At 35.7% G+C, this 16144-nt stretch overlaps 1 protein-coding gene across 19 annotated transcripts in view; it reads left to right on the top strand.

The window, feature by feature from the left end:
- LOC136829379 (protein SERAC1-like) overlaps positions 1-12861 on the top strand; it is a 63805-nt gene extending 50944 nt beyond the window's left edge. For 11 of the 19 annotated variants that reach the window (XM_067087841.1, XM_067087846.1, XM_067087843.1 and 8 more), the window contains 3 exons: positions 2877-3023; positions 5383-5449; positions 11090-12861. In XM_067087841.1, coding sequence (XP_066943942.1) covers positions 2877-3023; positions 5383-5449; positions 11090-11150 — 275 coding nt within the window. In that variant the 3' untranslated portion in view covers positions 11151-12861. The remainder of the gene's footprint in view (positions 1-2876; positions 3024-5382; positions 5450-11089) is intronic. The other 8 variants (XM_067087833.1, XM_067087836.1, XM_067087832.1 and 5 more) reach the window with 1 other exon arrangement.
- Positions 12862-16144: the final 3283 nt, after the last annotated feature.

The raw sequence follows: 16144 nt of genomic DNA, 5'->3' as shown, positions 1-16144 counted from the left end.
AAAGAACCTTGATTTGCGTATATACTCTTGTATCATCCGATCTCTCGTATCATGCGATCATTAAAATTTCATTAAAAAATTTCATCATATACTATATCATGTATAGTACAAGATGTATTTTCAGTAGATTTCACTAAGCTAGGCTTTCTGTGCCTGTCTCAGTTTCAGTGGGTACCATTGATAATGTATATTACATCTGAGTTAGCTTTTAAGTAATAAATAGGTTTAGAAGCAAAAGTTCATTTGGTTAAATACAGATCTTCATACAGTAAATCAAGTTTACCAACCTTGTGACTTTTCTGAGAATTCATTACCATTTACAGTATTACAATTAACCCCTTGTGGCCTGGTGACATATAATATATGTTTACTCATAGCTTTGGGGTGGATTCTGGGTCACATATATATATATTATATATATATATGTTCAAGATTTTGCACCATACAGTTTGAACAAATTTTGTGGGAAAAGTGTTCAGGTCACTTCCTTGGGCCATAAATGACTCATGGCAACTCTTCCGGCAACTCTGATAGCTAGCTGGTACAGGAGAGAGAGATCAGTTTGCCTTGAGATGTCGTAGGGGAACGTTGTCCACCATTCCCATCCAAGGACGTCTTGTAAATATTTATGGCCCAAGGAAGTGATCTGAACACTTTTCCCACAAAATTTGTTCAAACTGTTTGGTGCAAAATCTTGAACATATATATAATATATATATATATATATATGTGTGACCCAGAATCCACCCCAAAGCTATGAGTAAACATATATTATATGTCGCCAGGCCACAAAGGGTTAATTGTAATACTGTAAATGGTAATGAATTCTCAGAAAAGTCACAAGGTTGGTAAACTTGATTTTAGTTCTTATCTGTTATGATATTGTGTGAGCTGTAATTATAATTTCACAAAATAAAAAAAAAATAATTAGAAAAAACACTTACCAAAGAAAACACACTTATAACTTGGTAAAGTTAGCATATTTTTACGACACTCTTCTGGTAAAGAGGCCCCACACATGGTTGGAAATACCCACATTCAACTTCCTGTGGAAGGTACAGAAAATCTTTCAAGTTTTTTTTCTTATATCATGTGCAGATGCATATCTTCCTCTTTCCATTGACATGCAAGACACTGGCATAAACAAACAGCAAGTACAGGCAGTCCCTGGATATCGGCGATCCAGTTCTGTGGGGCTTGTCTAGCAACGAAAATTGGTGATTTTCGGCGCCGATTTCTGCTTATTGGTGCCGATACATACCTAACAGAGGCGCCAGTCTCCAGATATCGGCAATGATAAGTTCCAAAAATTGCCGATTTTCGGTTATCAGCGGTTTTTGCTTGTCGTCACAACATCGGAATGGAACCCATGCCGTTAACCGGGGACTGCCTGTGCTGACATAAACAGTCGAATTGAGAAGCAGCCCATTGCTGATGTCAGTTACCGTAACTAACACAAGTTAAATAAGGGTTGCGTTACAGTTGTTGACTTGTTAAAACTTTGCTAATTTTCAGTGGTTAACTTCCATAAATAATAATAAAGTAAATCTTTATTTATCCTTTACACAATGCAGAGGAAAGTGTTATGAAAGTATGCCACTAGATTTACAGTTGTAGCTGTGGCTGAGGAAATGAACAATATGCGGGCCACAAAAAGTTTTGGAAGAGGCAAAAGTAACATCCAGTATTGTACTGGCAAAATCACACCTTTAATTCATTTAATTACTGTGCTTATAAATAAATTAAGTTGCATTTTTAAACCCAGCTTTGATAAATTGTGAAAAAATGAATCGCTGAAATGCATATCACTAAGCGTCTAATGGCTGTGATGATGTCGGTAAATCGCAATCAGCTGATGATTTAAGAATGTAAACATTGCACAAATGCAAATGGCACCTGACCGATATGTTCATATGGTAATAATATAACAATAATGCATGAAACATAGTTGAGTAAAGTGTGTAAAACAACAGTTTTATTAAAATTATGTCTTTAGTCTAAATACAACTGTATTATTTAACTTTTGCACTTTTGCAGATGGATATCTGTTGGTGTAAAAACCTAACCAGGACCAATAGTTTCTCTCTCTCTCTCTCTCTCTCTCTCTCTCTCTCTCTCTCTCTCTCTCTCTCTCTCTCTCTCTCTCTCTCTCTCTCACACACACACACACACACACACACACACACACACACACTTTATGCAGGTTTAAAGAAACAAAAGAAGCAGATTTTTAGGTTTTTGCTGAAAACAAAAGTCAGAAAAGTTTGAAGCACCGGAAAACATTGAAAGGTGCCAGGAGGTGAGAATTCGACAGTGCACTTTTAAAGTGGTTTAAGCTCTGACATAGTGAAGGTGTAAGCATTTCCAGGGAGATGCTTATGGTGCAGGCCAGAATTTTCATTAGGAACTCAACCCAACGAATGGCAATGATTATTCATAAGCTTGAACACAGCAATATGTATGTGGAATGAGCTGGCAAGACTTTCTTTACATTGGGGGTTTTTTAGGGGTGACTTCTGTCATCCAGAATTTTCTGTGGTCCGGCAGTGGCCTGGTCCTAAGGGTGCTGGTTTAAAGAGGTCTGACTGTATATAATTGTTTTGTGAAGTAACAAACTTGAGTTATGCCTTTATTATGATTGTACCCTTATTCAATGTGTACAGATCTGTTGCATGTAATTTTTATTCTAAATGTATTTATTTTATAATATTTTATGTTTCTTTCAAAAACTGTTATAATTTTGCTGTGAGGATTCCATAAGTAAAATCTTTGCTGTGTTTCCCTTGATGTTATGGTATGAACCTCAATTGTTCAAATATATATTTTTGCTCTTACTTTTCCAATTACTTTTATTCATAATGAAATATCTTTTACAGAGTCTTCGGTATTGTCAGAAGTTCATAATTTCTTTGTAAATATTGTGAAAGCTCAAGGCACAGCTGTTTTGACTCTCAATGAGACCCAGCCCATTCATAATAATTTTCTTGGTTTCCCTGTTTATTTTGTACCAACAAAGCATGGAGGTAAGGAATTTTCCATTTCTGTCTTAGAGAATTGTTCCTGATGTTCTTACTTTACTGGAATTAGAAACAATGAATTCCCATATATTCACATGAATTGGTGACCACTGTTACTAAAGTCTGTCCATATTTGAAGAACCAGCTAAGAATTTACCAATATAATCTTACTTCTCGTGGAGAGAGAGAGAGAGAGAGAGAGAGAGAGAGAGAGAGAGAGAGAGAGAGAGAGAGAGAGAGAGATAGAGAGATTGGTGACCACTGTTACTAAAGTCTGTCCATAGAAGAGCTAAGAATTTACCAATATAATCTTGTCAGTGGAGAGAGAGAGAGAGAGAGAGAGAGAGCCCTTTAATACGGATCTAGCCCCATACTTCTCAGATTGAAACCACACTTCATAAACATCAGAGAAAAAAGTGATCATAGTGTTTTGAGGTGGCTTGGTTATGTGTAAAAAATGGAGGATGATTGGTCAGTTATAGTAGTGCATAATTCAGGGAAAACTTAATCAAACCAACTAGCTTGTTATTGAAATTGTACTTATAGATGGTACTAGACTTTTAAATTCAAATTTATTTATAATTCTTTTAAGCAACCATATTTGAAATTTATTATCAGTCAGTTTATTAACAAGAAGTTGACAACTGTAAATGAAATCTACATCATCCTTACAGATATTTATATTATATTGGAAAATTGCAAGCATATGACTCCAAAGGTCATTTGAGTGGTATATTAGGTAAAAGGTGGCACTCATAGTACTACTGTATTTCAAAATTGAAAATTCTTCTTTTATTATAAACTTAAGTTATAAATTTATTATTAATAATTTTAGTATCAGTATCCCAGAAGGATCAAGTTTATAAAGGTTATTATCAGTATTGGAAACTTAAAATTCGCTGGGGTGTCTTGAATTAACATTAAATAAGTGAAAAAATTTTCTATGATATTAAAACATCTATCTCTCTGCGTATGTATTCTTATTTTCAAATCTAAGTGTGCCTTGTAATGGATTAATATGTAAGAGTTTCAATTCATAAAATGTTCATTTGAATTGGCAATGTCAAGGCTATAATTTAACTATAATTTTTAGGCAAAAAATTCTGTTGTCAAATTTAATATTTTCATAGTGGATACAAAATTTTCGTATTTTAACAAAGTTAATTTTACTGATAGTAATTTTGTTGTATTTATAGTATATTTCTAAATTGCAGTTAGTATATTATATAAAGTAACATTGTATCTAATAAGGTCATCATGTGTTGATGTAGTGTACAGAGTACTAAAATAAAAAGTCACCCAGGCCTGAATATATTCTGATATTTTGCTGTTATTTTTAATGATCCAGTTATTATCTTCTGTATAGCCCAAAACTAAATTGACCCTAATATCTTTATTTGCAATTTACTGAAGTCATTATATATTTACATTTAGTATGACTTGTATGAAATTTGGGTATGGTATACATTGAAGATAAATTTTAGGAAGAAGTTACCACTTTATTTGACTCAAATATGTCTACAAATAATTTATTATTGTTAATATAAATATTGCAGCCCTCAAAGTTAGATTCTGTGTCTTAAGATTAAACTTGAGCATAATATTTTTACAAATAAATCCAAATTTAATAGTATTTGGTTTATCTACAGGTAGTATCATATTTTTGTTTTGAAGATCTTGAGTTTTTTTATTGAAATTGATAGAACTTGGAAAGTTATTTGGAATACAGGCAGTCCCTGGTTAACGGCGATCCAGTTTCACAGGGCTTGTCCAGCAATGGAATTTGCAATTTTCGGCTCTGAAAATCGCCAATTTCTGCATATTGGCACCGATAATTGGGTATTAGTGCCGATACATACCTAACAATGGCACTGATAACCAAAAATCGGCTCTTTTCAGTGCTGATAAACCCCGAAAAAGCTCCAAAAATCACTGATTTTCAGTTAGTGGCAATTTTCGGGTATTATCACACCCTCAGAACAGAACCCTCGCCGATATCCGGGGACTGCCTGTATTATGAATTTTATCGTTAGTATTTTTTAGCATTTTTGTTTTCAGTTCATATTATCCAATATTCATATTAATCTATAGGAGAGTTTATATGTATATTCATTAATTCTATAGCTTATTTTGGATTAGTAATAATCTAATTTTTATTGAAGTTTGGTAGGGGTCTGAATTTAGAGGTGAGTTTGAAAATTCTAACAAGAATGTCATCAGTAATATCTAAATTACCTGTTATTACATGTGTATGAAAATATTTAAATCTTTCAATTTCACAGACATGTATCAAGATTACCAAGCATGAAATTAAATATGGTTTCTATTTAGTGCTGAAGTTGAGCTGGAAGTTTTAATTTTTCAGATCCAGGTATTGGAACTTTTCATGAGGTTGACACAAGTCATCGTGATATATGCAAACCTGTTAGTAGGTAAGCATGTTCATCGTTGTTTTCCACCAACAAGCTTTATGTTACTGTTAAATGCTTAATCATCAATGAGCAACTTATAGAAAAATTTTTTGAACATCACAGCCCTTCATATACTTTTGCAGGAGGTACATCATCAACATGCCACCTACCTTTGCCAACATTCCACCAATTTCTTTGCCGACTCATAAGTTGCAGATTGTGAATGCTACTTCACATTACCATTAACACCCTATTTTACTTTCAATGCTTGATAGTCGTCCTTCTTTTATCTGAGACTTTTAACTTATACTCCCTTTCAATGTACCATATTTTAGGGCATAGAAGACCACTTTTTGAAAAATAAAATCTATCAAAAACTCTTTCCTAGATCATATATGTGAACTTGAGGCCTCCCATAGGCAAATGTTATCCCTGACACTCGCTACTGTAAGCTAATTTTACCCCAGATGGTCAGTACTACCTAGCCTGGCTCTACAATAATAATAATTTTGAAGGCTGCAATATTTATCTAATAATAATAAATTGTTTGTAGACATATTTGAGTCAAATAAAGTGGTAACTTTATATATGGTCAATGCACAGTACATATACTTTACCCAAATTTCATAAAAGTCATACTAAATTTAAATATATAATGACCAAAGTAAATTGCAAATAAAGATACAGTGTTATTATGGTCAAATTGGTTTTGGGTTACACAGAAGATAGTAACTGGATCATTAAAAATATCAAAATATCAGAATATATTCAGGCCTGGGTATTTTTATGCTATCATCTTTTGATTTTAGTATTCTGTACACTACATCAACACATGACTTGCTAATGTTGTGCATAAAATCATAAGTGGCTGTTAATTACAACAAACAGCAATGAATTATTAGACCTGCCATAAGCTTTATAAGCTTAGTTTAATGTATGACTGTTTGCATTTAGCATACCGAATGTTGACTCAGCCTATTATAATCAGTTTAGCTGTAGTTTGCGTTGTCAGTGGAATAAAAGGAATTATCTTGGCAAATTATCAGTGCTGTTCATTGGTACCAGTTGATCCATTACCATACCTAATATGCCTCAACTCACTCAGTTTTGGTAAAGTCCATTGACAATGCAAACTGCATCTAAATTGACTAATTAATAGGCTTAGAATCAACATTCAGTAGGCTAAATGCATAAATAGTCATACATTAAACCAAGCTTATCAGGCTTATGATGCATCTAATAATTCATTTCTGTTTGTTGCAATTAACAGCCGCTTATGGTTTTATGCACAGCACTAGCGTAAACTACAGTAAGTACAGTTAGGACACAAACAGTCAAATCGAGAAGCAACTGTTTACGGATGTTAGTTACCTGAACTATCTCATGTTTATTAAGAGCTGAGTTGCAGTTGCTGACTTCTTAAGAACTTGCAGATTCTCAGTGGTGACTTTCATAAATAAGATAGATTTTTATTCATCCTGCACGCAGTAAAAAAGAATTTCTTAAGAAAGTAACAAGTGATAATGTGGGGCTGTGACTGTAAGGGAATAAGTGAAAGCAACATTCCAAATGGGCAAAATCACACTTTTACATCATTTAAAATTTACTGAATTTTTAAAAAAAGGTAAGCTGCATTTTTTAAGCCAACATTGTTAATTTACAAGAAAAAATGTAGCCCCAAGTTGTTTTAATTAGCTACTAATGGCAGTGAGGATGTCAGCTATTATATGGCAACACATGACAATGATGGTGATGGTGGTAACACTCAATCAGCGGATGGTTTTGAGAATGTAATCATTACTAGAATGCAAATGATGCATGCTCCCATTTTTAGTGTATTATAATATGATAATAGTACATGCAGTATAATGGGATACAGTAAGTAAAACAAGTTCAAAGTCAAGCAGTACAGCTGTATCTAATACAGCTGTACTGCTTGACTTTGCAAATGGATATTGTCAGAGTAACATGCTAAGCAGGGCCAACAGTTCACACCCACATTTTGGTTGCTACCTGACAAGTCTTGCCACATCCCAAAACTCAGGGTGACTAGTTCAGCTGTTAGTGTACCAGAAACCTTCTACTGATGCTCTACCCTCTACAAAGAAAAATTTAGGTTTTTATAGCTTTTCAGTTAATAGAATTTTAGGTAAGGGATTGTAAACATGTATACTAAAACTATTTTTATGAATGTGCCCTGCAGAAATGGAAGTATACATCTAATATGCTTGTATGTCATATATGCCATCAAATAATGTACCTACCCTCCCCCATACTCTTTATATAGCCAATCGTAAAATCACTGATCCACAATGCCACCTTTTTTGCCTCATGCTTATCACATCTGTACCATCCTTGTTTTATGAATCTCATTACCATAAATATTTTTACTTAAACTTCTCCCTTCATGAGGTTAGATGTGAAATGAGTTCTCTCCACTCTCATCTGTCCTGAGCTCTTTCTGCCTGAACTCCTATTAGGTCTAGGTCTTCATCTATCCCCTTTCTCCATGACTTGCTATGCCTTCTCACAAGTCTTCCATATGCTCTTTGAATGTGTACTGCTTCTTGGACCAGCTGTTCTCATCCCTTCTCATTACATGCACAAAACATCTCCAACTTTTAGAGCTCAGTCTTTTTTCTACCATCTTGGTACTACATGTCTCTACCAATTCCTTATTTATAATATGATCTTCCCACCATACTCAGGCAGTGAATGTTAATATTCTGTTGTCACACTTTTCAAAATCTCATTACCCTTGTCAGTGCCCATATTTCTGCTATAAAGATAATGGGACATTTATCTTTACTGGTAGTTTAGCTATCTTTCAATATGATCCATGTTGCAATTACTCTCTTTCCTTTATTCACTTAATTTTATACTTATTACTTGTGTAGTGGTCCATTTCCAATGTTGTGTGTAAAATTACAGAAAAAGACTGGGGATTCATATAAAGGGATGCCCAAGGTATTAAATCAAAAACTTGTAATGTTTAGTAGTGTGTAAAGCTATTTTTTGGAAGACTGGTGGGGTACTTCTTTCACCTCTGTCAGTATTTGTAGGAAAATTCAGAATTTGCATCTTCATTGTATGTTTACCCTTCACTTAGTATGAAGGAGTTCCCCAAGGCTGCGTTCTTAGCACTCCCCTATTTCTTATAGCAGTTAATGGTATTAGTATTAGGTCTTCCCTTTATGTCGATGATCTTGCAATTTATGCTGCCGATTCCTCAATCCCTAATCTCCACTCACTTATACAGTCTGCTGTCCTAGCAGCCTCTTCATGGGCTACTAGATATGGATTCCTCTTTTCCACCAATAAAACTTTTTCCATTCTTTTCTCTCGCTCCCAAACAGTATCTCCATCGCCACTTTTGCGTGACAATTCACCCACAATGTACCGTACTAGTGGTAAATTCCATGGTTTAATTTTTGATTCCCACCTTACCTGGAAGGAGTACATCCTGTCAGTTAAAAAAAACTGCTCTCCAACATCTTTGCCTCCTTCAAACACTATCCCACATTACCTGGGGGCGCTGACCATAAAACACTTCTGCACCTACATGTAGTCCTCATTCTATCTGCCCTGGATTATGGATGCCATGTGTACTCTTCAGCTTCCCCTTCTCTTCTCAACCTTTTAGACCCAGTGCAACACTTAGGACTAAGATTGGCACTTGGGGCCTTCCATTCATCACCAGTAGAAAACCTCTATGCTGAATCAGGACTAACATCGCTTATCTGCTGACGTGCCCTCCTCTGTCTTAGATACTATGCCAGTTTCCACCAATTCTCTACCCTGAAGCTAACTATACCTGAAACCCTCCTTGCCAAATTTATTAACAACCCCAACCGACCCTGCCCTTTCTCTATCTGTATGAAACCCCTTCTCTCTCACTCTTCATCACCACAATTGGAAATCCTTTCTTTCTACAGCCACACTTTCCCACCTTGGCTAATCCCCACTCTCTCAGTCTGTCCATCTATACTACACAACTTATCAAAATTTAATACTCCCTCTCTTATTTTATGTTCACATTTCCTAGAGCACATTTTGACACATGACGCTTGAACCCCGATGTACACAGATGGCTCCAAGTCCCTTAAAGGAACTGGGGCTGCTGTCCTCTTCCCCAGCAAACATTTCCAACTACTATTGCCACCTGTGGCAAGCATACTTACAGCAGAACTATATATGCTATTTTGTTTGCACTAAAACAATTTTTAATCTATCCCTCATCATCCTTTGTTATTTTCACAAACTCTCCTAATTCTTTATCCCTCATCCAATCTAGTGACTGCATCCATCCTGTAGTCCATGAAATTCAAGATTGTTGCTTTTGTATTTCAATGCGGAAAAAACTAGTCCGCCTCTGCTGGACCCTGAACCATTTGGGCATCCTAGGCAATGAGCGGGTGGACTCTTTGGACCGCTCTGCAGCTTTGTCGGGATGCCCACATTTCAAAACCATCCCATATTCAGATTACTTTCCATTCTTCCATAACTACATACTAAATCGCTGCCAGTCTTTCTGGTCCAGTATCTCAAATGAAAAGCTCCGCACAGTTAAACCTACCTTACTACCATGGTTAAACCCATGCCACAAGAATAGACAATGGGAAACAGCTCTTGCCCGACTGTGAATTGGCCATTCAAACCTCACACACTCTCACCTAATGAACGGATCCCCCCAACCTTGTGTCACCCCTCTTTCCATATCTTGTATAATCCTTTCCTGCCCCCAGCACACAGTCACACGCAGCAGAGCCTTTACCAGCCTAACCTCTCTTCCCCGTCCACCTCGCCTTCATGAGATTCTCACTAAAACAGAACACTTCTCCATAGAATGTGTAATCTGCTTCCTTCAACAAATAAATATTCTTCATCTAATATAACCTACCAACCAATAATTCTGACCATACTCCAAGGCCTGGTGCTTGATTGATATTAATTCAGTTCAATTCATTATGTTTTTGATGAGTGTTTGTCAGTTTTGTAAAATGGCAGGTAGCTTTGTCATTTTTGCCAACAGCAAGCATTGGAGTCTTTGCAAGATGAAATGCAGCCAACAGATTATTTTAAGGGTACTTTGAATAATCATCCTCATTATTATAGAAAACCCCCTGTATTCAAACTTATAGTATTTATCATTTAGCCTTATACAAGAAATCTGTCTGACCAGTAATTCATTTCAAAGGTGGCACCGAATCATTCAGATATCAAAATCCAACAAACTGGGCTGTATCAGTAAATTTTATTTCCTAAATTATTTTAAACTTTAGTTTTTAAAATCAGTGAATTGTCCTTATGTTTCACTTTTAATAGTAAAAGCTTTTAACAAGTGAGATTGGGTATTTTCCCAGCTGGGAAAGGCTTCAATCAGCAGCTGTTAGGCAGAAGATCAGCAGAAGATAGGTTTGTCCAACCTGGTCATAAGGGCATTTGTAAAATGTAAAAGATAGCATTTGTGGGTTATTATGTATAGATTACTTGAAGATTTTTATACCATTCAAATTTGGTTTTTTTATGTAAGAAAATACTGTATAAGATTTGTATTCAAACAAATTATTAAGAAAAAGTAAAGCTTTTATTATTTGAAATATACATTGCTGCCATAATATGAGAGGATAGATAGCTTCACATATTATATTCTTCCCTTAGGAAATGTGCGACTTACAAGGAAGTTGAAGCTTTCATTCAGGAGGTCATCAAGCATTTGTGAACAACACCCACTCATCAAGAACAAGTCTGTACTGCATGCTACAAATGTAGGCTGTGTGAATACACTTTTTACACTGACATGTCTTCCACAAGTCCTTTTATAGGCACATGGCACAAGAAAATGTAAGTTTTGTTATAATCCAAGGTAAAGGTAAGATTCTGTACCCAAAACTGTTCAGTTTCATCTAGTTTAGAAGTACAGTACAGTACAAGAATTTTCATAGGAAAAGATTTTTCCCCTTTCTTGTATGGTACTGTAAAAAAAAAGGTGTGTTGAATCCTTACAGCATCAATACTTACATTCAAAATTAAGAAATGTTATTATAGAATTACCAGAAAATTCAGAATTCTGAATCATTCAGATTAAGGGAGTTGAGTATTTTTTACTTACTCTTCATTGTCACCAAGGTATCTAGTATCTATAATCTTAGTTAACCAAGGCACTTGGCAGTCATTTTGAGGGGCACACTGTTGTGAAGTTGCCTATATTGAAAAATTTCATTGTATAGAAAAATTACATCTGCTCTTTTAATGGCTAAATTCTAAACTTGGCAGGATACGTGAACCCCTTTGCTGAACTTAGTCACTTGGAGGTTATTATTTGTTGTCTTCTGTAAGTTGCTAGAATGAATGAGACTTAGAGTTCTAGTGTATAATAATTGACTCCTGATGTTCCCAAATGCAAATATGTTTGAGTGAAGAAGCATCAGGCAGTGTGTTAGTTCAAATGCATGGCTTCAGTTCATCTGCATTGTTTTAGCTCATGAGCATCGTTTTAGTTCATCTGCATTGTTCTTCCAACAAAGAACTTTGTGGTTAGTTTCTTTGAGACAAAGTTTGAGTGAAATTAAACTACAAACTGTAAAAAGGTACAGTTCAGAATACTAAAGAGGATGGCATGTTCTAACATCTCTAGTGTTTTATTGTATTTTCTAGTGTTTTATCGTATTTTCTTGTATTGATGCAAAGAACTTGGTATTGTCATTCTCTAGCAAGGCCTCTATGAATCCTGTTACCTGCAAAACATAATGAAAAGGCTTGGGCCTTTAAGTTAGACTGTTTACATTTAATTTTAGAAATGACAGTCATACTTTAAAATCACAAAGAGTAAGTGTATGTATGTGCCATGAGGTTTGCAGGTAAGATTATAAAGTTTTGCTTTTATAATGGATTTCTGGTCCCAAAGTTAAGAATAGAAACCCTCTTTCAGTCTTATAGCATTCACATAAGTGTGCCTTTGTCTATTTTTTTTTGAGGTGATTCCATAGTACCCAGGGGTCATTGAATAGGTTTTAAGAGGCTTATCAACTTCTGATAAGGCTTGCTTAAAACATTTGGAGGCTGTAATTTATCTGTAGTAATAATTTCATTCATTGCTGTTTGATGTTGGGGTTGTGTGTGCCTTAAAATGGAAATATGCCCACATTTGTAATGAAGTTGTTTAGGAGTCTTTGAAAGTGTAACTTAACACTGACATGAGGATCCTTTGGGAGACCTTACAATGTAGCAGATTAGTTGCAAATTCTAATTCTAATTACAGTTTTGTGCATGATTAAGTGCCTTATGTTTTAGATATTTAAGTTGTAAATTAGGAAGATAATTGGCAACATTCGATTCATCAGCTTCTTTTAAGTAATTTGTGGGAGATTTATACAGGTACTGTATGTATATAGAAGGATAGATATGTTAATTAATTGTGGAAGAATAAGAAAGGAAGTAATAAAACTGGTGAGGAGTTGGTGAATAAGAACTTTAGGTAGAACAAAATTTTGTTCTGAAGAAAAGTAAGTGCAGAATGGTCAATGAACTTAAGCAGCCTTCGTCAGTGGAGGAAGTGGAGTAGAGAAGATATGCAGAAGCAAGTGGTGTTATAGCAGAGGGAGGTATAGGGGAATGTTCTTGGTAGTGATTATTGAGGATACTAGCAAGATGGCGTGCACGCTATGCTGCATGGGGCAGGAGGGCAGTCTTTGAAGCAGTCTTCAGCTCCTGAAATATTCATGGAGAAACGTCCATTGGATTATAACGTCCTCTTAAATTCTTAAAGACCCCAGGAACCTGTGAAGCCATCTTCAGCTCCTGTCGGACCAATTTCCTCTGAAGAAATCTTCGAAGCCTTTTGTCTCCAGGAAGGACCAAGTCATTAATAATAACCTGAGTCAGATTCCTAATACAAGGGTAAGGAAAATTGAAAAATAAAAAAAATTAAAATATAAAAATAAATCATCAGCAAAGTGTATAAAACACGAACACTCAGGTCCTTAATTGCTTGAAAGTCCCTTGACGAAAGAGCTTCACTTGAACAATCAGTCTGCAGCGACTGAAAAGATGATCCACATTTTGAGAACCTTCTAGACTTTCTTGGAATTCTTCAGTAGCCTGAAGTCTGCCCCCCCTAAGTGTAACAATGTTGCCGTTGAAGACGACTTGCTGAGATCATGTGGTCAAGAGGTTTTGCTGCTGACATTTTTGTTTCTTTTGGGCTTTGCCATCAGCTGCCTTTTAGGGTAGACAAGAGGCACTGATCCACAACAACGCGGTAACTTGAAACACAGGACCTTGAAGGGACCAGTACCTTCAAACACTTCGCCTCCTTTTTCTTTAGACGTGACTTCATCACTTCGTATACCTTCATATAAATTCTTAAAGTCTTAAAAGACTCCAGGATCCTGTCAGATCAGTTTCCCCCGAAGAAATCTTATGCCCTTCTTCTCTAGGAAGGACCAAATCCCATTCCTTCTCCATAAAAAAATCCAAAGGCTTCAGAGCCTGGAGATTGTCTTGAAGCCTCCAGAGGCCCCAAAAGCCTCCTGAATTAATCTCCAAGAACGAGGGGTTATTCATCTCCGAGAACTTGGGCTTCCCTCAAAGAAATCTTTGAAGCCTTTCGTCTCCATAAAACTGTTCTTTAGTATTGTGGAAGAAATCCAAAGGCTACAGAGCCTGTAGATTGTCTTGAAGCCTTCGGAATTTCCAGAAGCCCTCGGAATTCCCAGATTCCCTACTGTCACCCCAGGGATCCCTACTGTCACCCCAGGGAGGACAAGATCCACTTGGAAATTATTATTGAGGATATAAGAATGGCAGTTAAGAGGTTAAGGAAGGGAAAGACACTTTAGGTTTATGGGATGACTTGTGAGAAAGAAAGGGAAAGACACTTTAGGTTTATGGGATTACTTGTGAGATGCTATGGAACAGTGGTGGTATCCTGATTGAGTGGTTGACCAGGGTTTTTAAGGTATGTCTGGATAAGAGGAATAAAATGTGTAACCCTGAATACAGATAAAGGTGAGAGAGTTAACTGTAGGAATTATAAGGGGATAGCATTACTTAGTATATCAGGAAAGATTTTTGTTTGGAATTCAGTTGAGAAAGCAAAACAGGTTACAGTAGGATTGACAGGGAAGAACTCTGTGGGTTTAAAGTAAGAAGAGGATGTTTGGATTAACTGATTATTAAGTGAGAGATCATGTGGAGGGTTTTAAGGTTATATGGTTTATATGATCAAAACCAAGAGTGTGACAGAATATGGATCTGAGACAAATGAGTTGTTTCCATGTGCATATAATATTGTAAGGAAGGAGTGATGTGAGAAGTCAAAGAAAAGAAATACTTAAGTGCAAAGTTTTGGGACAAGGAAATAAGTTGTTAATAGTGTGGAATAGTTAATGTTAGCAGATGGTATTTCACTGATTGGATACAGTGAAGAGAAATTTTAAAACACAAGTGAGATAGGAGAAAGTCGAGGGTCAGTGTCAGCAAGAGGAAGGTTTTGAGAGTAAATGGAAATCAGGGAGGTGGAGTAATGAATATTGATATGGAAGGGAGAAGAATGAAGTAGTTGATATAATAGGAATTAGTGAGTAAATACGAGTATAACAGATGGTGGTAGAATGATAGAAGAGGGGAGTTACAGAATAGGTGAATCAAGAATGCAGTAGGTATGCACAAAAGACTGGAAAGGAACTTCAGACATCTGTGGAAGCCAAGCTCTCCATCAAGGAGGGCAACTGTTGACATTGAATATGACTGAAAGAAGCTTTGAAACAGCTGAGTGAATGTTTTTCATGGTATATTTGGCATAAGAATTGAAAAGGTTAAGAAATATGGAGATACATAAAAGTGATAAATAGATTAATGTAGGTGAAAGGATTGAGTGTTCAAAGCTGATTTAGTTGTATGAGAATGGAGGATGTTAGGTGTGTGAAAATTAGAAACAATATGCTAGTGTCAGGAGGGAGGATGAGATGAGGACCTGTAAAGCTGACTATCTAGGAAGAGCAAAATTGCATACAATATAGAAGTGAATGTAGTGTGTCTAGGGGATTCAGTGCTCTTATAAATTAAAGTGTATAATGGTGTATGTAGCAGTTGATGCTATAGAAATTTTGTGCAGAAAGGGTTTATTGTACCTCAGAAATGACTCCCCAGTGGGTGATGGTCACATTCAGAAAAAATATGTGGTACAGTACGTGTTTGGTGAGAAATTAACTCGTCATGCTGTTACTAATTTTGTGTTAACTTGTTATTGTTATCCTTCTACAATTTATTTATCTCACAGTCTTGTACATAAGGCTTATACTCAGTACAGAAGATTACATGTCACTGGAAAAATGAGAAAATATTTTATATATTTTGTGACACTGCTGTGTGGTCAAGTTATGTGTCACAAGTGAAGTTCCTAAATTCACAAAGAACCCAAGAAATATGAAAGTGTAAAAATATTTATAGTGGATGATGATAGCTAAAAATCTGAAAAATGAGTACAAAGTAAATAATCTTTTTCTTAGAAGACCAAGGGAATTGAAAAAAATGCATGTTTATTTGCTTAAAAGAAATGATGAGAGTAGGTAATGACTGTGAGGGTTAACTTAATTATGTAAAAGTTCCTATGTTCAAAATATATTTGCAATTGTTATTGGAAAACAGTTGTTCCTTTTAAATATGTCAAAAGATGAAAAAAGTATAGACCTACCACCATACCCTGAAAATTCT

The sequence above is a fragment of the Macrobrachium rosenbergii genome, chromosome 44 (assembly GCF_040412425.1).
Source record: "Macrobrachium rosenbergii isolate ZJJX-2024 chromosome 44, ASM4041242v1, whole genome shotgun sequence".
Taxonomy (NCBI): domain Eukaryota; kingdom Metazoa; phylum Arthropoda; class Malacostraca; order Decapoda; family Palaemonidae; genus Macrobrachium; species Macrobrachium rosenbergii.
Note: the sequence above shows the minus strand (reverse complement) of the source record. Positions and strands in the feature narration are given on the sequence as shown.